The sequence below is a fragment of the Gadus macrocephalus genome, chromosome 12 (genome assembly GCF_031168955.1).
Source record: "Gadus macrocephalus chromosome 12, ASM3116895v1".
Classification (NCBI taxonomy): domain Eukaryota; kingdom Metazoa; phylum Chordata; class Actinopteri; order Gadiformes; family Gadidae; genus Gadus; species Gadus macrocephalus.
The window spans coordinates 21,547,600-21,562,599 of record NC_082393.1 but is presented as its reverse complement, the minus strand read 5'-3'; the positions used below and the strand labels follow the sequence as shown (position 1 = coordinate 21,562,599).

At 49.5% G+C, this 15,000-nt stretch overlaps 1 protein-coding gene across 1 annotated transcript in view; it reads left to right on the top strand.

The window, feature by feature from the left end:
- Positions 1–5,688, top strand: part of LOC132469852 (zinc finger protein GLIS1-like) — a 29,201-nt gene extending 23,513 nt beyond the window's left edge. The window contains exons 2-3 of the mRNA XM_060067957.1: positions 2,799–3,015; positions 4,101–5,688. Of these exons, the coding sequence (XP_059923940.1) occupies positions 2,882–3,015; positions 4,101–5,673 (1,707 nt within the window). The 5' untranslated portion in view covers positions 2,799–2,881 and the 3' untranslated portion in view covers positions 5,674–5,688. The remainder of the gene's footprint in view (positions 1–2,798; positions 3,016–4,100) is intronic.
- Positions 5,689–15,000: the final 9,312 nt, after the last annotated feature.

Sequence of the window (15,000 nt, the reverse complement as noted above, 5' to 3'; positions counted from 1 at the left end):
TGGAATGGAAACACCTTGGTTCTTTTTCGGAGCGGTGGTCGTGTGTTTTTAGCACGTCTCAGGAAAGGGAAAAGAGGGGGGTTAACTGAACAATTGTAACATCTCCACCGTTTTTCCGGGAAACTGATCCATCAACTTCCATGAACGTGCAGAGACGTCTGTGTGTTATTGAGAAACGCCCCAATTAACTCTGTCCACTGCTTTCGACCAGCTTCAAAGGCCTTTTTGCCACGGAAAACATTGTAACTATGAAATAAGTTCAACCCCATGAAAACACAAAGGTCACACCAATATAGCACCCTGGAAACCATTTCAAATCCATTTGACCTTACAAAAGAGTGCTTCAGCAATAGACCTCTGATAGCCGGGGGTTGCGCTGGAGTATTGGCCTGACCGCTTGACACCCGAACAGCCCCGAAAGGAAGGGTCCTGTTGCGTGAGGAGCCCCCCCCCCAGGGAACGCCCCTCCTGCTGCCTCATGTCGGCTGAGCTTACTCCCTCCATCCTTTTCTGTCTCTTTCGTTCGTTCGTGAAGGAGCAGCTTGTCTTCAAGAACCAAGTGGTACATGCGATAACGAGAAGCGCATTCCATGTTAAAACATTAGTTGGCGAGGAAAAGGCCCACGGATAAGAGGCTCAAATAAATTATATCGGTAACGCGCTGGCATTTCATTCTTATAAACAAACCCATCGTTGGCAGCTTATCAGTGCTCTGTTATTATATTATCGTTGGAAAGTCTCATTTGCCCTTTTAAATAATTATACAAACAGATTTGGAAGAACATTGCACCTGATTTGGGTTTGACCTTAATTGCTCCTTGTGATAATTGGGATATTGTGTGTGTGTGTGTGTGTGTGTGTGTGTGTGTGTGTGTGTGTGTGTGTGTGTGTGTGTGTGTGTGTGTGTGTGTGTGTGTGTGTGTGTGTGTGTGTGTGTGTGTGTCCTGTGATTCTGAGCTTAAGCATGCAGTTCAAATGAAGATATCCCCGATTTAGTGCTTCATAACATCCATGTTTGTGTTCTGCAAGTCAGAGTGTATCTGCCAGCTTGTGTGCGTGCACATGGACAGTCGAGCACTGTTGAGGGGATACTAGATGGTGATAGTCACTGCTGGCAATGCTGATTGAATTACCCAAAGTTGTGGCAAGAAACATTTGGCTCTTTGTCTGCCTGTCTTGAAAAAAAAAATGTACACAAAATGGGTTAGATCACTAACCCATTAAAGGAAAAAATACAAAACAGGATAAAAGCACCAGAGAACAATCCCCAATTTGATAAACATAAATGTTTTGCCTGAAAGCAGGCTCCAGCATGGATGAAGACATCTTGCCCTTTGTTAATGGCTCTGAGTGAAACCATCAGGGTCCCCGCAGCCCTGCGGGACGCCAGCTTGTCCTGCCTCCTGTTCTGTTCCCTGCTTTTAACTCGATTCCTTTTATTCTATAAAATGTTTACAGTTCCTCAGCTCATCATTTATTCCCCGATGGCCATGTCGTTTATTTTTACATTTGAACCAAAGAACACACATTTCGAGGGAATTTTAAATGTTTATAATTTGGAATATCAATCCATTGCTCTCCGTATTCATAGGTTCCGATCGGTTCTCGGTTCCACGGTTCTGCGGTCCTGCGTTCCCACTGTGTTGGGCGCCCACCCCAGTCACCACTCGTGGTGCGAGGTCGTTGTCAGAATCGCTGCAGACAGCAAATTGAATTTGAGGGATTGAGTTAGGGAGTGTGGAGTGAGGAGTGTGGCGGACACGTGTCCGTCACCGCAAAGAGTGAGCTGAAGTGTTTTCTCACCGTGGACCAGTGTTTATTCATACATCTAATACTGCCTTTGCTTTTATCTCCTTTTTACCCATCAATGTCCATCACTTTTCAAGCCATTTCCATTCATTGCATTGTTGAAAATATATTATTCTACCATTCAGAGTATTAACAGTTGAAAGAATTGTCACAGACCTTAATCGGTGTTGCATTTGAATTTGCTGCAACCATCAACAATGGAAGAAGATACAATTCGGTTATTGAAAAATACAATATAATAACAGCATTGCTACAGCATCAAATACCGTTGTCCATTGTTAAACCGCGATGGCACATTCCCAAGTGGAATCTTACAAAGCCCTGGAATAGTCTCCATACTTTTGGCAGACAACAACGCACAACATCAACTACCCTGCGTGTTTAGCAACACAACTCTGTGACTTGTCCTTCGCTGTCGTCAGCTGGACTTTCACAAAGACCACAGTCTCACTGAATCAACACCGTAGTCGCAGCCAGAGAGTTTATCCTCGCCGAGAATATTTAGGCTCCCCCCATAGCATTTCAACACGCCACTGCTAGCTAGCTAGGGGCCGCTGGGCAGCCGTGCTTCCATGGCAAGTCGTCGGGTGACTGAGGCCCCCCTGTTCCTAATCTCGGTGACGATGGATCAGTGTCCGGCTCTGCCAGAGTTGACACTGAGTTTACAAGTTAAATGATACAAGGAGCTAAGATAAAGAAAAGAGCGTACTTCAAATCTATTAATAATATTATCTATATAGCACCTGCACCATATAGGCTCAGTCCTGATCACAGCGCCCTGGGTTTGAATCCTGCCATGGTCCTTTGCTGCATGTCCTCCCCTTTATCTCCCATACCTGCCTATCTATCTCAATAATAAAGCATACAATCTATATTATAATGATCTATGTTATAATAGCTGTACCCAGTCAGCAAAGCACCATGTAATGGACAGGCGTGTTGATTCCATTTTTCGGACTGCCTGACTGTGATGATCCGCTGTCTTCCAGTGAACGGCGTCTACGGCCCTGAGAAGGACAGTGCCAATGAACTTGGCGGCAGCGTCGACGGCGGCGTCGGTGGGGGGGCCCTGATGCGCGGTGGGCAGAGCTTGGCACTGCCGCTGGGGGGTCACTCAGGGGGGCAATACCAGCAGCACAGCCTCCACTGTGACCAGCCCAGCCACGACATACACCTGCTCGACAGCCCCGGGAGCCAGGACTCCAGGTAAGACACGCTGATCACCGCCGTCCCCGGTTGTCATGTTTGTGTTTTGTAGTGTTGCTCGATGGCGTGGTTAGATTGTCTAAACATGGCTGTGTTCAAATGTGTGTGTTCTGTTTCTCATTGCTTGAGGACACTATTGCATACAGTATAATCGCAAAATATGTAAACTGCGTTCAAACAGGAAAGGAAAGGCCCGAACGAATGAAAGGATTGGATAGGAGTTGTTATTGACAGCGGTGATAGAGCTAGCCTGGGGCGCCTGTGGGTTGCTAGCTAGATTCTTATTTCCCCCCGGCGTGGTCAGGAGAGGGGACAAAGACGATTCCTTCATGAGACAGCCCAAAGAAAAGAGGGCCCTTCTCACATCACTCAGGGGCTTCGGACAAAATCCATAATGAGCCAACTGACAGGAATGATTATGTAGGAGATCACAGCGACGCATGGAGTAATCCGAGCCCGGTTCCCCATTCAGGGCAGCAGCGATTCCCACCATAATACACAGTATTGTACATGGTGACCCTTCATAGGCCACCATTATGCCACCAAAACAGGTGACTCCCTATTTTTTTTCTCTCCAAACCTTGGATTGGGTTTAACCCCTTTGTGTCATCAAAGCCTGTCAGAGAGTCAGAGTAGCCAGTGGCCTCTCTTTCTCTCTGGACACCCCCCCTCCCCCGCCGCCCTCCCACCTTCACCCCTTCCTTAGTTATAAATGCCCATTCATAACATCTCAGCAGAAGGGGTTCATTTCCAGTTATTTGTGAAACTTCTGTGGCTCTCTGGCTTTTGGACGGTTCCTGGCTTCCAACGACTCCCACTGTCTCTAAACACGGGCTGCACGCTGTTTATGTTAGTAGTTGAATTAGGGAATTTCCTCTCTAGGCGAGGCCTAGTGTGAACGCTAGAGTCGTTTGGGGTTGACGTATAGCCGAGGCTGTCGGCCTCTCCGTTGACAGAGATGATGAGCAGCGCGGTGTCTTTCAACAGGCATTTGGCTGATAGCGCTCATATTCCCTCCCTGTGTCACCCTAATAGCTCAGCGCTCAACCAGCCCTCAACGGCTTTTTGTTCCTCTCCGTTCACAGATCATCCTCCGCCTTCCAGAGGTCCCTGCCCGTTGGCTCTCCGCACCACCAGGACAGCTGTGGCGTCAGCGGCCGCAGAGCCGCCCTGCCGTACGGCATCAAACAGGAGGCCACCATGGGCTATAAGAACTCTTCCACGGGCCCGGGGACCCTCTGCGCGGCCCAGGCCCCTTTCCAGTGCTCCCGGGAGGGCATGGCCGCCGGCCTGCGGAGGGGGGAGATGGCGGAGGCCGGCAGCGCCAGCAACGGCGGGAGCTGCGACCGGGTGTGCAGGACGAGCGGCCGGGGCGCCGGCGTGTCACAGGATGCGGCGTGCGCCTTTAATAATGAAGATGGCTCCTCCCCGCTGGCTTTGTCCCCCGCCGGAGCCCGTCACTCAGCACGCCCGCTCGACGGCAGCAGTCCCAAGAGGCAGCGCCTGTCCCTGGCGCCGCAGTCCGTCCCCGCCACCGGCCCCAGCGGAGCCGCCGTCGCCGGGTCCCCGTCGGTCGCCAGCGCCGCCCGCGAGGGCATCGACCTCGCCTCCATCATCTGCTCCTCCTCCCAGATGTCAGCGGTGGCCGGCGTCAACGTCCTCTCGCCCGGCCACGCCAGCAACGCCGCCTCCTCCTACTCCTCCTCCTCGACCACCACCTCCCCTGTCGCCTACTCCGCCCAGGCCGCCCCCCACAAGCCCCAGCCCCTGGCCCCGCCCCCGCCGCACGGCAGCCCCCAGCAGCCGACGAGACGGGAGAGCTGTCAGCTGCCCTCGCCCGCCGCCTGCCTGCTGTCCCTCTCCTCCTGCACCTCCTCCTCCTCCTCCTCCTCCTCTCCCGCCTTGTCCTCGTCTGTTTCGTCGCTGGAGCAGGAGCACGGCCAGAGGCCGAGCCGGGGGCTGTGCGAGGAGCAGGGCTCCATGCAGCTGGGTCCCGGGGCGGGAGGTGGGCCCAGAGGAGGCTCTGACGGGCTCGGCTTGCTCATGAACGGGGCTCTGATGTCCGGGCCCGTTCCCGGACCAGGGACACCCCAGGACGGAGGCCATAGGCTGGCTGCAGCCCTGAAACAGGAGCCCCTGGATGACTTCTCCTCCAACGAGGATATGCTCTTTCAGCACCACTACCACCATCACCACCACCTTAACGGGCACAACGGCCACCGGCGTCAGCTGCATAACTCCGCCATGCCTCCACCCTACCACCTCCACCAGTACATGGGGCCCAGCCCCGGGGAGCTGCTTCACCTTCAGTCCACGACACCCGCCCCCTCCCTGGGACCCAAGTCCTCCGCCAGGGGCCCAGCTAGATCTCACTCAGACCCCGAGAGAGACGAGCTCGCCGGGCCTGCCCCGGGCGACCGGCAGGTTTGTCGCTGGATTGACTGCAGTGCTGCTTATGACCAGCAGGAGGAACTAGTGAGGCACATCGAAAAGGTGCACATTGACCAGCGCAAAGGAGAGGACTTCACCTGCTTCTGGGCCGGCTGCATCCGCCGCTACAAGCCGTTTAACGCCCGCTACAAGCTCCTCATCCACATGAGGGTCCACTCTGGGGAGAAACCCAACAAGTGCATGGTAGGTCCCCACAACTCCCCATGACAAACACACTCCCCAACACACACTCCTCGGACACGCACGCCCCAGACACACACTCCAGGCTAGAGGCCAACCTTGTCAGCATGGGCTCTAAACTCCCTATAACTACCACCCTTCCTGCTAGTGTATCAAAGTAAACTCATGGCACACAACACTATTTCATCTTCATACTTGGGTCTATTTAAATGTACTCAGCACTTGGCTGGAGCAAAATCCAAATCGCTATTCTAATTATTCCCAACAAATCAGACTACTAATCCGGAAATTGTCTATCTTGACGATTTTATGTACAATGTCAATCATTTTATCCTTTTTATTTCGTCTAATTAATTTAAATTAATTAAAACATGTTTATGGTTTATTCAATACCCATTTTAGGTCGCACTTCAGTGTAAATGTGTCAGAGTTAACCAATAAGTACATTTTACATAAATTACAATAAAGTAAAAAATATATATTTCTACGTTACAAAACAGTACATTATAGTAGGAATTCAGTTCAGAATAATAATTATTTCTGTTGAGGAAATTCTATATGCCAACTTGCGCTGAGTGTATAAAAACTTAAACATGAAGGGACGTGTTCCTTCGTAAATTGCCTGAGCGTTGCATTGTGTTTATTTTTGGTACGAAAGAGAATCGTCCTATACTTTTAGCGGTAACATTTGAGTTTTTTTCCAATACGACGTGGATGGTTAGCTTGTAGGTAGATAATTGCATTCGCGGTTGTATTCTTTACAGGTAAAGCTCAAATTCCACAAGTCAACACACTAATCAATGTCAAACTGTCATTCTCCGGCATCCTTTCTCAAATGGAAAAAGCCCTCGAACCGAAAGAATGATTCAGTCCAAATACACAATTAGCCCACAATTTGTGTAGTGCGAAGCCATGTTTATTTTCTTTGTGCGCTCCATTTTTTAAGACGAGGGGCTCAGATCATGAAAAGCCAACACATCTGGTTAGCATAACCAAACAATGCCTACACTTGATCCCTTTAAATACGCGATTTAAATGTTTAGCCGTCCCACAAGTATTAAGTGAGTTGCCTTTATATCCAAACCAAACATTCGAGAAATGTAGTAGTCTCCAGAAGGGAGCCGCAGGGACAAACGGTAACACTTTCTCGTCTTGCTCAATCCTCCGTTTCACCCAAAGCCCCTGTCAGAAGTCGTGTTCATCATCGTAAGGAAGCCGTCCAAATTCTAATTATTGAGAAGACCGAGTCGGCAATATTCAAGAGCACCTGTTATATGTCAAGAATTTCTTCATTTTTTTTTATTAAGAAATTGAGGCTTTGTGTTTCTTTGTTTTTTTTCCGTCTCTAGTCGTTTCTGTGGTTTGCATGAAGACTTGAGGCGAACTAATTTGAAAGGGGAATTGCAGTTTTGTGAATGCTGAATAGCGCTCAGGGTGGTTGTGTTGATTCTAACTGATTTCGGTACATGTTATGGTACATGTGAAGTGAGTGTTGATTGAAGCTGGAAAGACCCACTGCACTGTCGGTGCCGTTCTGACAGGAGGGCTTGTTAGCTTTTCAGCTGTTTCAATTCTCAGAAATAACGGACAATTTTGGAAGTCATGTTTTGCCGTTGTGCTCATACATTACATTGAGTGTTGCAGTGAGCTCTCTTTTGTCTATTTTTTTTGCGTGTTGGACCGCTTAACTATGGTGTCCCCAGTCAGTGCTAAAGTCATATCTCAGTTACACAAGACAGAAGAGAAATATATGTTTGTGTGCACAGTCCGATGCCTATATACAGTACAGCGGTACATATGAACATGGTGTGTGCATGTGTTTGTGTATGTGTGTGTGTGTGTGTGTGTATGCGTGTGTGTGTGTGTGTGTGTGTGTCTGCATGTGAGTGTGCACGTGTGCATTCATGTGTGTAAGTGTCAATGTGTGTGTTTGCGTGCTTATGTGTTTCGGTTGGGAGATGTTTACCAGATGTTAACACTGAAACAATTCAGCTCAGTGTGGACGAGCCACTGGACTCTGTCTCAGGACATGAGGCACTGTGGAGGTGCACCGAACGTTCCCATCGCTCTGACCTCCAACACACACACACACACACACACACACACACACACACACACACACACACACACACACACACACACACACACACACTCATATTCGCAGACATATTTACAAGTAATGGAGAAATTGTGGAATGGTTTCCATTGACTCCCACAATAGGAAGTATTGATTCTGTGAGAAGCAATGCGTTGGATTGTAACACTCACACTTGTCCGACAGAATACATAAACAGAAGTGTGAAATGTTTTCTGTCTTGATTCAACACAGCTAATCAGCAGGGATTTGATGTATGTTGATTTGGGAGTCCAACAGATAAACTGGGACTTGCAGAGAAAATAAACACACGTTCTGTGTGCCTTTCTCGCTGTGTTAGTATTTGTACATGCTCAATGTGAGTTTACTGTAAGTCCTTTGTATTTATGGTTCAGGCTGGGGTTAAGGTTAGTTTCGAAGAAAATAAAAGCGTGTGTGTGTGTGTGTGCATGGCACACACACGGTGAGTCTGAAAGGTACAGCTTAAACATGTCTGTCTGTGTTGTTTATCTCACGTCGTCATCGTGTGGTGGCCCAGTGCCTTTTCTGACGAACCCAGGCAACTGCAACAACTCCACGACTCCCAGCAACCAGGAACACGACAGCCAGCTCAGGAAACAGCGGAGACATTTTGATTAAGCACCGAATGCTTCAGAAAGAGACAAAAAGAGGAGATAAACGGGGTTAATCCCTTTATTATCTCCGCTGCAGCCGCTGAATGCAGTGGGTGCTCTCGAGGCAGAGCGCTCGTATCCAAACACAACACCAGGCCCGCTCTCAGGTTCTCTACAGCTGCACTGCATTTAGCTCATGCTGCGTCTTGGCAGGAAAAAGTAATTATCACAGCCCCGGTCGTTGCCTCACCCCTTGCGATTGTCACAATCTCTCCGTAGTTTATTTATTTTTTGCACCGATATGAACGGAAAACAACAACAACAACAAGGAAAAGCTGTGTCTCCCGACTCCGCCGCCATCCGTAGAAAGAGCGGCGTCCAGGGCGCTTAAATACCGCCATAAACTTTTAGAAGATAAGTGCTTGAACCACTTTTGTCCAATTAAAGCCCCCCTCAGGCTGTTGTGTAGCGGGGGAAGAAGCCAACAGGGACACACTACACACAAAGGAATCAAACCTAATCCCCCCGCAATATCCTGTTGTGTTTCATACCTAATTCGCCTGTTATTTTAGTTCCCCTTCGCTTGTCTGTGTAAGTATAAAAAAATGTAGCCCGTCTGCCACTGGTCCCAGGGTTCGAACGTCTTCCCGGGTTCTCAGGGGGCCGTGTCCCGCGGTTTGAGAAGTGTGTAAGCGTTGGCCTGCGCACTCTGCAGGTCAGATAAATATCCAGCTAAAAGCGGAGGATCCGTCTGTGAGCGAGGGGCCCGGTCACTGGGGAGAGACTCCTGAGCGCTCGCTCTGAAGGAACCGGCTCAACGCTGGATGGAAATGTTGTTGTTTTTGTTCGTAGGATGTTCTTCTAAAAATGCACTGTTTTTTAAATTATATGTGTTCAATTCAACAGGGCACCTGATCTGCACATTATTTTCTGTACGTATTCATGTTACCTTTGGTCTTTGGTCGAAACAAGTGTAACACAACTCATCAGCTTTATGAAGAATAAGGATTAGCACAAAGATTTTCTCTTTCATAAGTTCATATGAAATATTATTATTTCATTCGTTTTATAATAATATTAAAGCAGTTAAATATTATTGTCACAAGTTATAAAAAAATGTGAATGCAATTTATTAAACTGCTTCACCTTATTAAAGTACACGTCATGTTTTTTGTCAGTGCTCATGAAGTCACACACGTCAATATGATGAAATAATTCAGTGCCAAAATTATGATTACATTTTTAATTTGCAGATTATCCATTTGTACCAAAAGCAACAAACCAACTGAACCACCCCACAGTTCACGACGAAAAAAGGACTAGCATTGCACACACACACACACACACACACACACACACACACACACACACACACACACACACACACACACACACACACACACACACACAGAGACACGCATACACACAAAGAAACACAGAAACACACAGTCGCTCAAAATACTTTCTGAAGGGAAAATTGGATGACGGGACGTGCTGGAAAAAAAGCGTAGATCACGGAATTTCCTCTTTTCTTACTCGTGTGAAACAAACAAACATAATACACTCAGATTTATTGGACTGATTCTTGGACAAGCGCTTCCAAAAGCCTTCACTTTCAGGCGTAGTAGTAGAGCCCTGGCCAAGATGGCGGTGTGTTCCAGGGTTAAAAAGAGTCTATTGTGTCCAATCAGTTCAGAAGCAGGGGATGAGGACGGGCGCCATTAGCTAATTAAACCGCGAGGCGCTACACACGAGCCAGCGAATACCGGCTGAAACTGAAGCCGTCTGGCCACTGGGCACCGGGCAGCCAATGACATTGATATTAACGCACTTGTACCTGAACTAGCTGCTGACGTTCACCGGGCCGTCGGAGTCACTTAGCGGAAATGACCGCTCACGTTTGCGTTTGTTATCATTATGTGTTCTCCGTTTTGGGGTTGCCGGTGGTGGCAAAACTAGCTTGCTACCTGGGAAGATGTCGCTATGCTTGGGTTCTTGTTCCAGAAGGCTGGGTTTAAGTCTGTATTTATAGAGGGCTTAGACACACTCGCACACACACCTAGACATTCTTACACAAGCACACACACACACACAAAGCGTCAGTGGAGCCCTGTTGAGTATCTGTTACTCAGAGTCTGGGCTAAAACGACATGAAATTCAAACGTAAACTTCATTTTCTCTCTTACTGAAGGCGGCGAGGGGAGTGACGGTACGGCTCATTTAAAGTTGTGTAATCACGCTCAATAAGCGGGAGAGACGTTGATTCTGCATTCTGAGGCTAAATGCATGATTAGAAACCAATCCGAGGCCGTAAACTCTACTTAACCGGCCCCACTGCCGAGATCCAGTCCGGGGCCCAAGGTAACAGGATCAACCTGTTACTGGTAAAAGTCGAGTGTCAAGAATAATTCGTAGTGAGTGTTGTCAGACACGCCGTGGACAAATAGGGTTATTGGGTAGCAAAGCCATAATCGCATTCTGTGGTTATCTGCCGTCTTCCTGTCACATCCACGACCCAGCGCGCAACGTTTGGCGAGCAAACGGCGAGTTTGAGTAAGGCTACACCGTCCATATGTGACGGTCATATGAGGAAACTGTTGGCAAACACTCGCTCTTGGCACGGGAATGAAAGTCCTCGAAAGAGATGGATCTTGCTTGTTTTCCTTGTCGATCGGACGTGGCCAACTTCATGTCAGATCGCTAAGGTTTTCCAGTCAATCTTCTGCAGTAATGCAATCCAGTTTGCTCCTTCTTTTTGTTAGTCTGCCTCTCTCTTTCTCCCTCTCCTGTTCACTCACCTCCTTCACCTCTCTAGTTCTTTCTATCTGTCTTTCTGTCCTCTTATCTTATTCTACTTTCTCAGGCTTATCGCTCTCTATATTTCTATCGATCTATCTATATATTTTACCCTTTTCTGCCTTCTCTCTCACTATATTTCTCTCTATATCTATCCGTCTGTCTGTCTGTCCGTCTGTCTGTTTGTCTGTGTGTGTGTGTGTGTGTCTCCCTCTCTCTCTCTCTCTCTCTCTCTCTCTCTCTCTCTCTCTCTCTCTCTCCTTCGCTCTCACTACTATCAAATCAATCTACATCTTTCTTCTCAGAACCTTTTTTGTATCCATTCATGTACTTCAACCTGTCTTTCTGTTGCACTCTTTATTTTCATTCCAGTTTCACCTCAACTCTGTTTCTTTTCCACCTTCTTTACCTCTCTCGCCCTCCCCCTCTCTCTCTCCCCCTCTCTCTCTCCCCCTCTCTCTCTCTCTCTCTCTCTCTCTCTCTCTCTCTCTCTCTCTCTCTCTCTCTCTCCCCCTCTCTCTCCCCCTCTCTCCCTCTCTCGCCCTCCCCCTGTCTCTCTCCCCCTCACTCTCTCACTCTCCTCCTCTACCTCTCACTCTGTGTCCCTATGTTTTCACATTCCGTTTACATTCGCTCCTCGTGTGTTCTTCCCCATTCCTGCGTTGCACGGCGATAGCCAGCTCACGTTAAAGGGGTCCGGCGTCTGAAAGGCCTCACCGTGAAACCCAGGGAAAATAAATACGAGCCCAGCAGCCCCTCCCTCCGTCGGGGCCGCGACCACATGACTGCCCGTCGCAGCGCGGAGGAACCGCTCCATGAGATGCACCCTAATTGCATTTGTCTGGAATACGGTACTTCAAGTTTGCAATTTCCTCCACATATAATCACACTCTGGTATCGGAAACCGAAGGACCAGGGGAGGGGGGGGAGGGGAGGAGGGGAGGAGGGAGGGAGGGAGGAGGGAGGGAGACGCAGCTCGCCTATACATTGCACACAGATTGTGTCATATCCCGGTCTCATCCAAAAACATAATCAGTTTAACTCCTCCAGCGAGGACAGATCGGTTTACTAATACATAGGAGAGATAGAGCTGCCTTTGGAGTTCTCCATCATTTACTGGGGGGAGGGGGGGGATTCAGGCCCGGGACCGGGGGTTGGGTGGGGCGGGCAGGTTGACAGGAGACCTGGGGATTTCAGTTGAGCTATTTCTTGGATTAAAATACTACCTTTTTTGATTATGGCATGTTCCCCAGTTGTCAATGCGGGCTGATTGCGTAATGAGAGTACAATGTCATTATTTATTGATTGTGGAGGTGTAGTTGACGAGGCTTTTTTTTGTGTGTGCAGTGGCGAGCCAAAACGAAAAACCTTCGTCGGTTGAGGTTTTGGAGAAATGCTCTGTAATCTGAAATGTGTGGAAGTCTGGTCATCTCGTAACAGTGCGGCCCTTGTTAGGCCCCACACACAATTGATATTCTACACTAGCCATTTAGCTAACATGCCAGTCCAATCCAGCCAGTGTGTGAGGGATGTGTGTGTTTGTGTGCGTGCGTGCGTGCGTGCGTGCGTGCGTGCGTGCGTGCGTGCGTGCGTGCGTGCGTGCGTGCGTGCGTGCGTGCGTGCGTGCTTGCGTGCGTGCGTGCGTACGTGCGTGCGTGCGTGTGTTTCCGACTGACAACCCAGCTGATGCAGAGAAATGTTTGGAGGAGCTACAGCCTCGGTACGGCAGTACCCTACCATACCACACAGTCATACCCTACCCACACATACTCCACCCCACCAAACACATAAAATACTCTACGACACCATACCAAACCAAACCACGCTACTTCATTCCATATCGCCACAAACCACATCAACCGTACCATACAATGCTACACCGCATCACACAAGTCTCCGCCAAAGCACTCCTCCGTACCATATCACAGCATCCCAGCGCGCCGTAGCCCGCCGCCACAACGCCCCCTTACCCGGCCCTGCCGAGGCAGACCGGGGCCGGCGGATGAGGCGTATGTATGCGGGCGAGCGGTTCGCTACCGTGCAACATAAACACTGAGGACGAATTATGTAGCGAAAGATATGTTTACGTTTAGGGTGTCATGTTTAAATTATGCGCCGCCGCGCTCCGCGGTCGGAATGACTGTTTAATTTGAGCGTTTTTACGGGAGAACTTAAGGCCAGGAGAAACACACGGCCAGAAAAGCAATCAGGAGTGCGCTGATGTCATACCAGAGAGGACACTCTGCCCAGAACCCTCTTGAGGAGTATCATGCATGACAGCGGTGCGGTGTGCCCTCAGATACATTTTTGAGGGTACTTTTAAAAGCATTCTTCGAACATTATGCCACGCGGAGGATCAACTCACAGCTGGAGTTTAGTGCAGCAATTAGGTTCTCCGAGCGTCCACTCCGACCGAGAGTGTTTTCCTACGGGCCGAGCTCTTCCGATGCCAGGGCTCCTGTCAGGAGCCACTCTCTGTCCGTCTCGCCCACGGCTGCACAGGCAGGACAGAGCGGGCGGAGAAAGCGAGAGGGGCGAGTGGGAGATGGGGGAGAGAGTTAGCAGGGGAGAGGGAGACTGTATTAAGACAAGAGAGAGAAGAGGAGGAGAGAGCGGGGGAGGAGAGTGGGAGATGGGGGAGAGAGTTAGCAGGGGAGAGGGAGACTGTATTAAGACAAGAGAGAGAAGAGGAGAGAGCGGGGGAGAGTCAAACAGAGAGAGGGAGGAGAGACTATATTAAGACATATTGTGGGGATGAATGGGAAGTCTTTTAAATCGGTAACACTTGGAAACACATTGAAAACCACAAGGAAATTATGAGCCTGGGAAGAACAGGGAGAGATGGGGGGAGAGAGAGATTTAAAGTAATAAAAGGAAAAGTTGGAGCTGGGAGAAGACGAGGCGTAGAGTGGAGTCAGGTAGCTCTTTATTATTCCCAGGGGGCCATTCCTCGGCAGCATGTGGTAAACACTTACCATGGACCTTCACGTACGGGAAGCTCGTACGAAACCCCCGACCCGCAACCCATACACAGAACAAGATGTACAGGAGAGAGCGCTTCAGGCCGAGGTGCAGGGAGAGAGAGAGAGGGGGGGGGGGGGGGGGGGGGGGGGGGTGGAGAGAGAGGGGGGGGGGGGGGGGGGGGGGGGGGGGGGGGAGAGAGAGAGAGGAGGAGAGGGAGAGAGGAGAGAGAAGAGACTGAGAGAGAGAGAGAGGACAGGAGAGAGAAGAGAGAGAAGAGAGAGAGTGACAGAGAGAGAGAGACAGAGAGACATAGAGGAAAGAGAGAACAGGCCTGGGCTAAGAGATATTATCCGGAGGCTCATTACTGGAATTACACCCTAATCCCAATTTTCCTCTTAATCTTAATTCGGAGGCGATGAGTTCCAGTTCAGGAAAACGATAAGTGATATTTGAATTATGGTTCCCCCCCCCCCCCTCCATAGAGACGGTGGGTGATGAATGGGGGTTTATAAAGAGGCTCCATGGTTGTTAGAAACAAGCAGGGCCCTGGCCTGCATCTGGAGCTGGGTAACGCCTCCGTTCTCTGGGACACGTAAGGGACACTTCGCCCCACAGATTTGATCTGGTTCTGCTCCTTTATGGGCCGCCGGTCGACCCGCTGGAACCTGCACGAGGAGAATCTGATATATAAATGAGATTTACCTCAGCCCCATAGAGTTTTACACCCAATGATCTCTAAGTATCTCCAGAAAGGCAGCATCACCCCTAGCCCCTTTCGCCCCTCTCCCTCTCCCCTCTCCCCGTCTCCCTCCTCTCTCTCTCTCTCTCTCTCTCTCTCTCTCTCTCTCTCTCTCTCTCTCTCTCTCTCTCACTCTCTATCTCTCA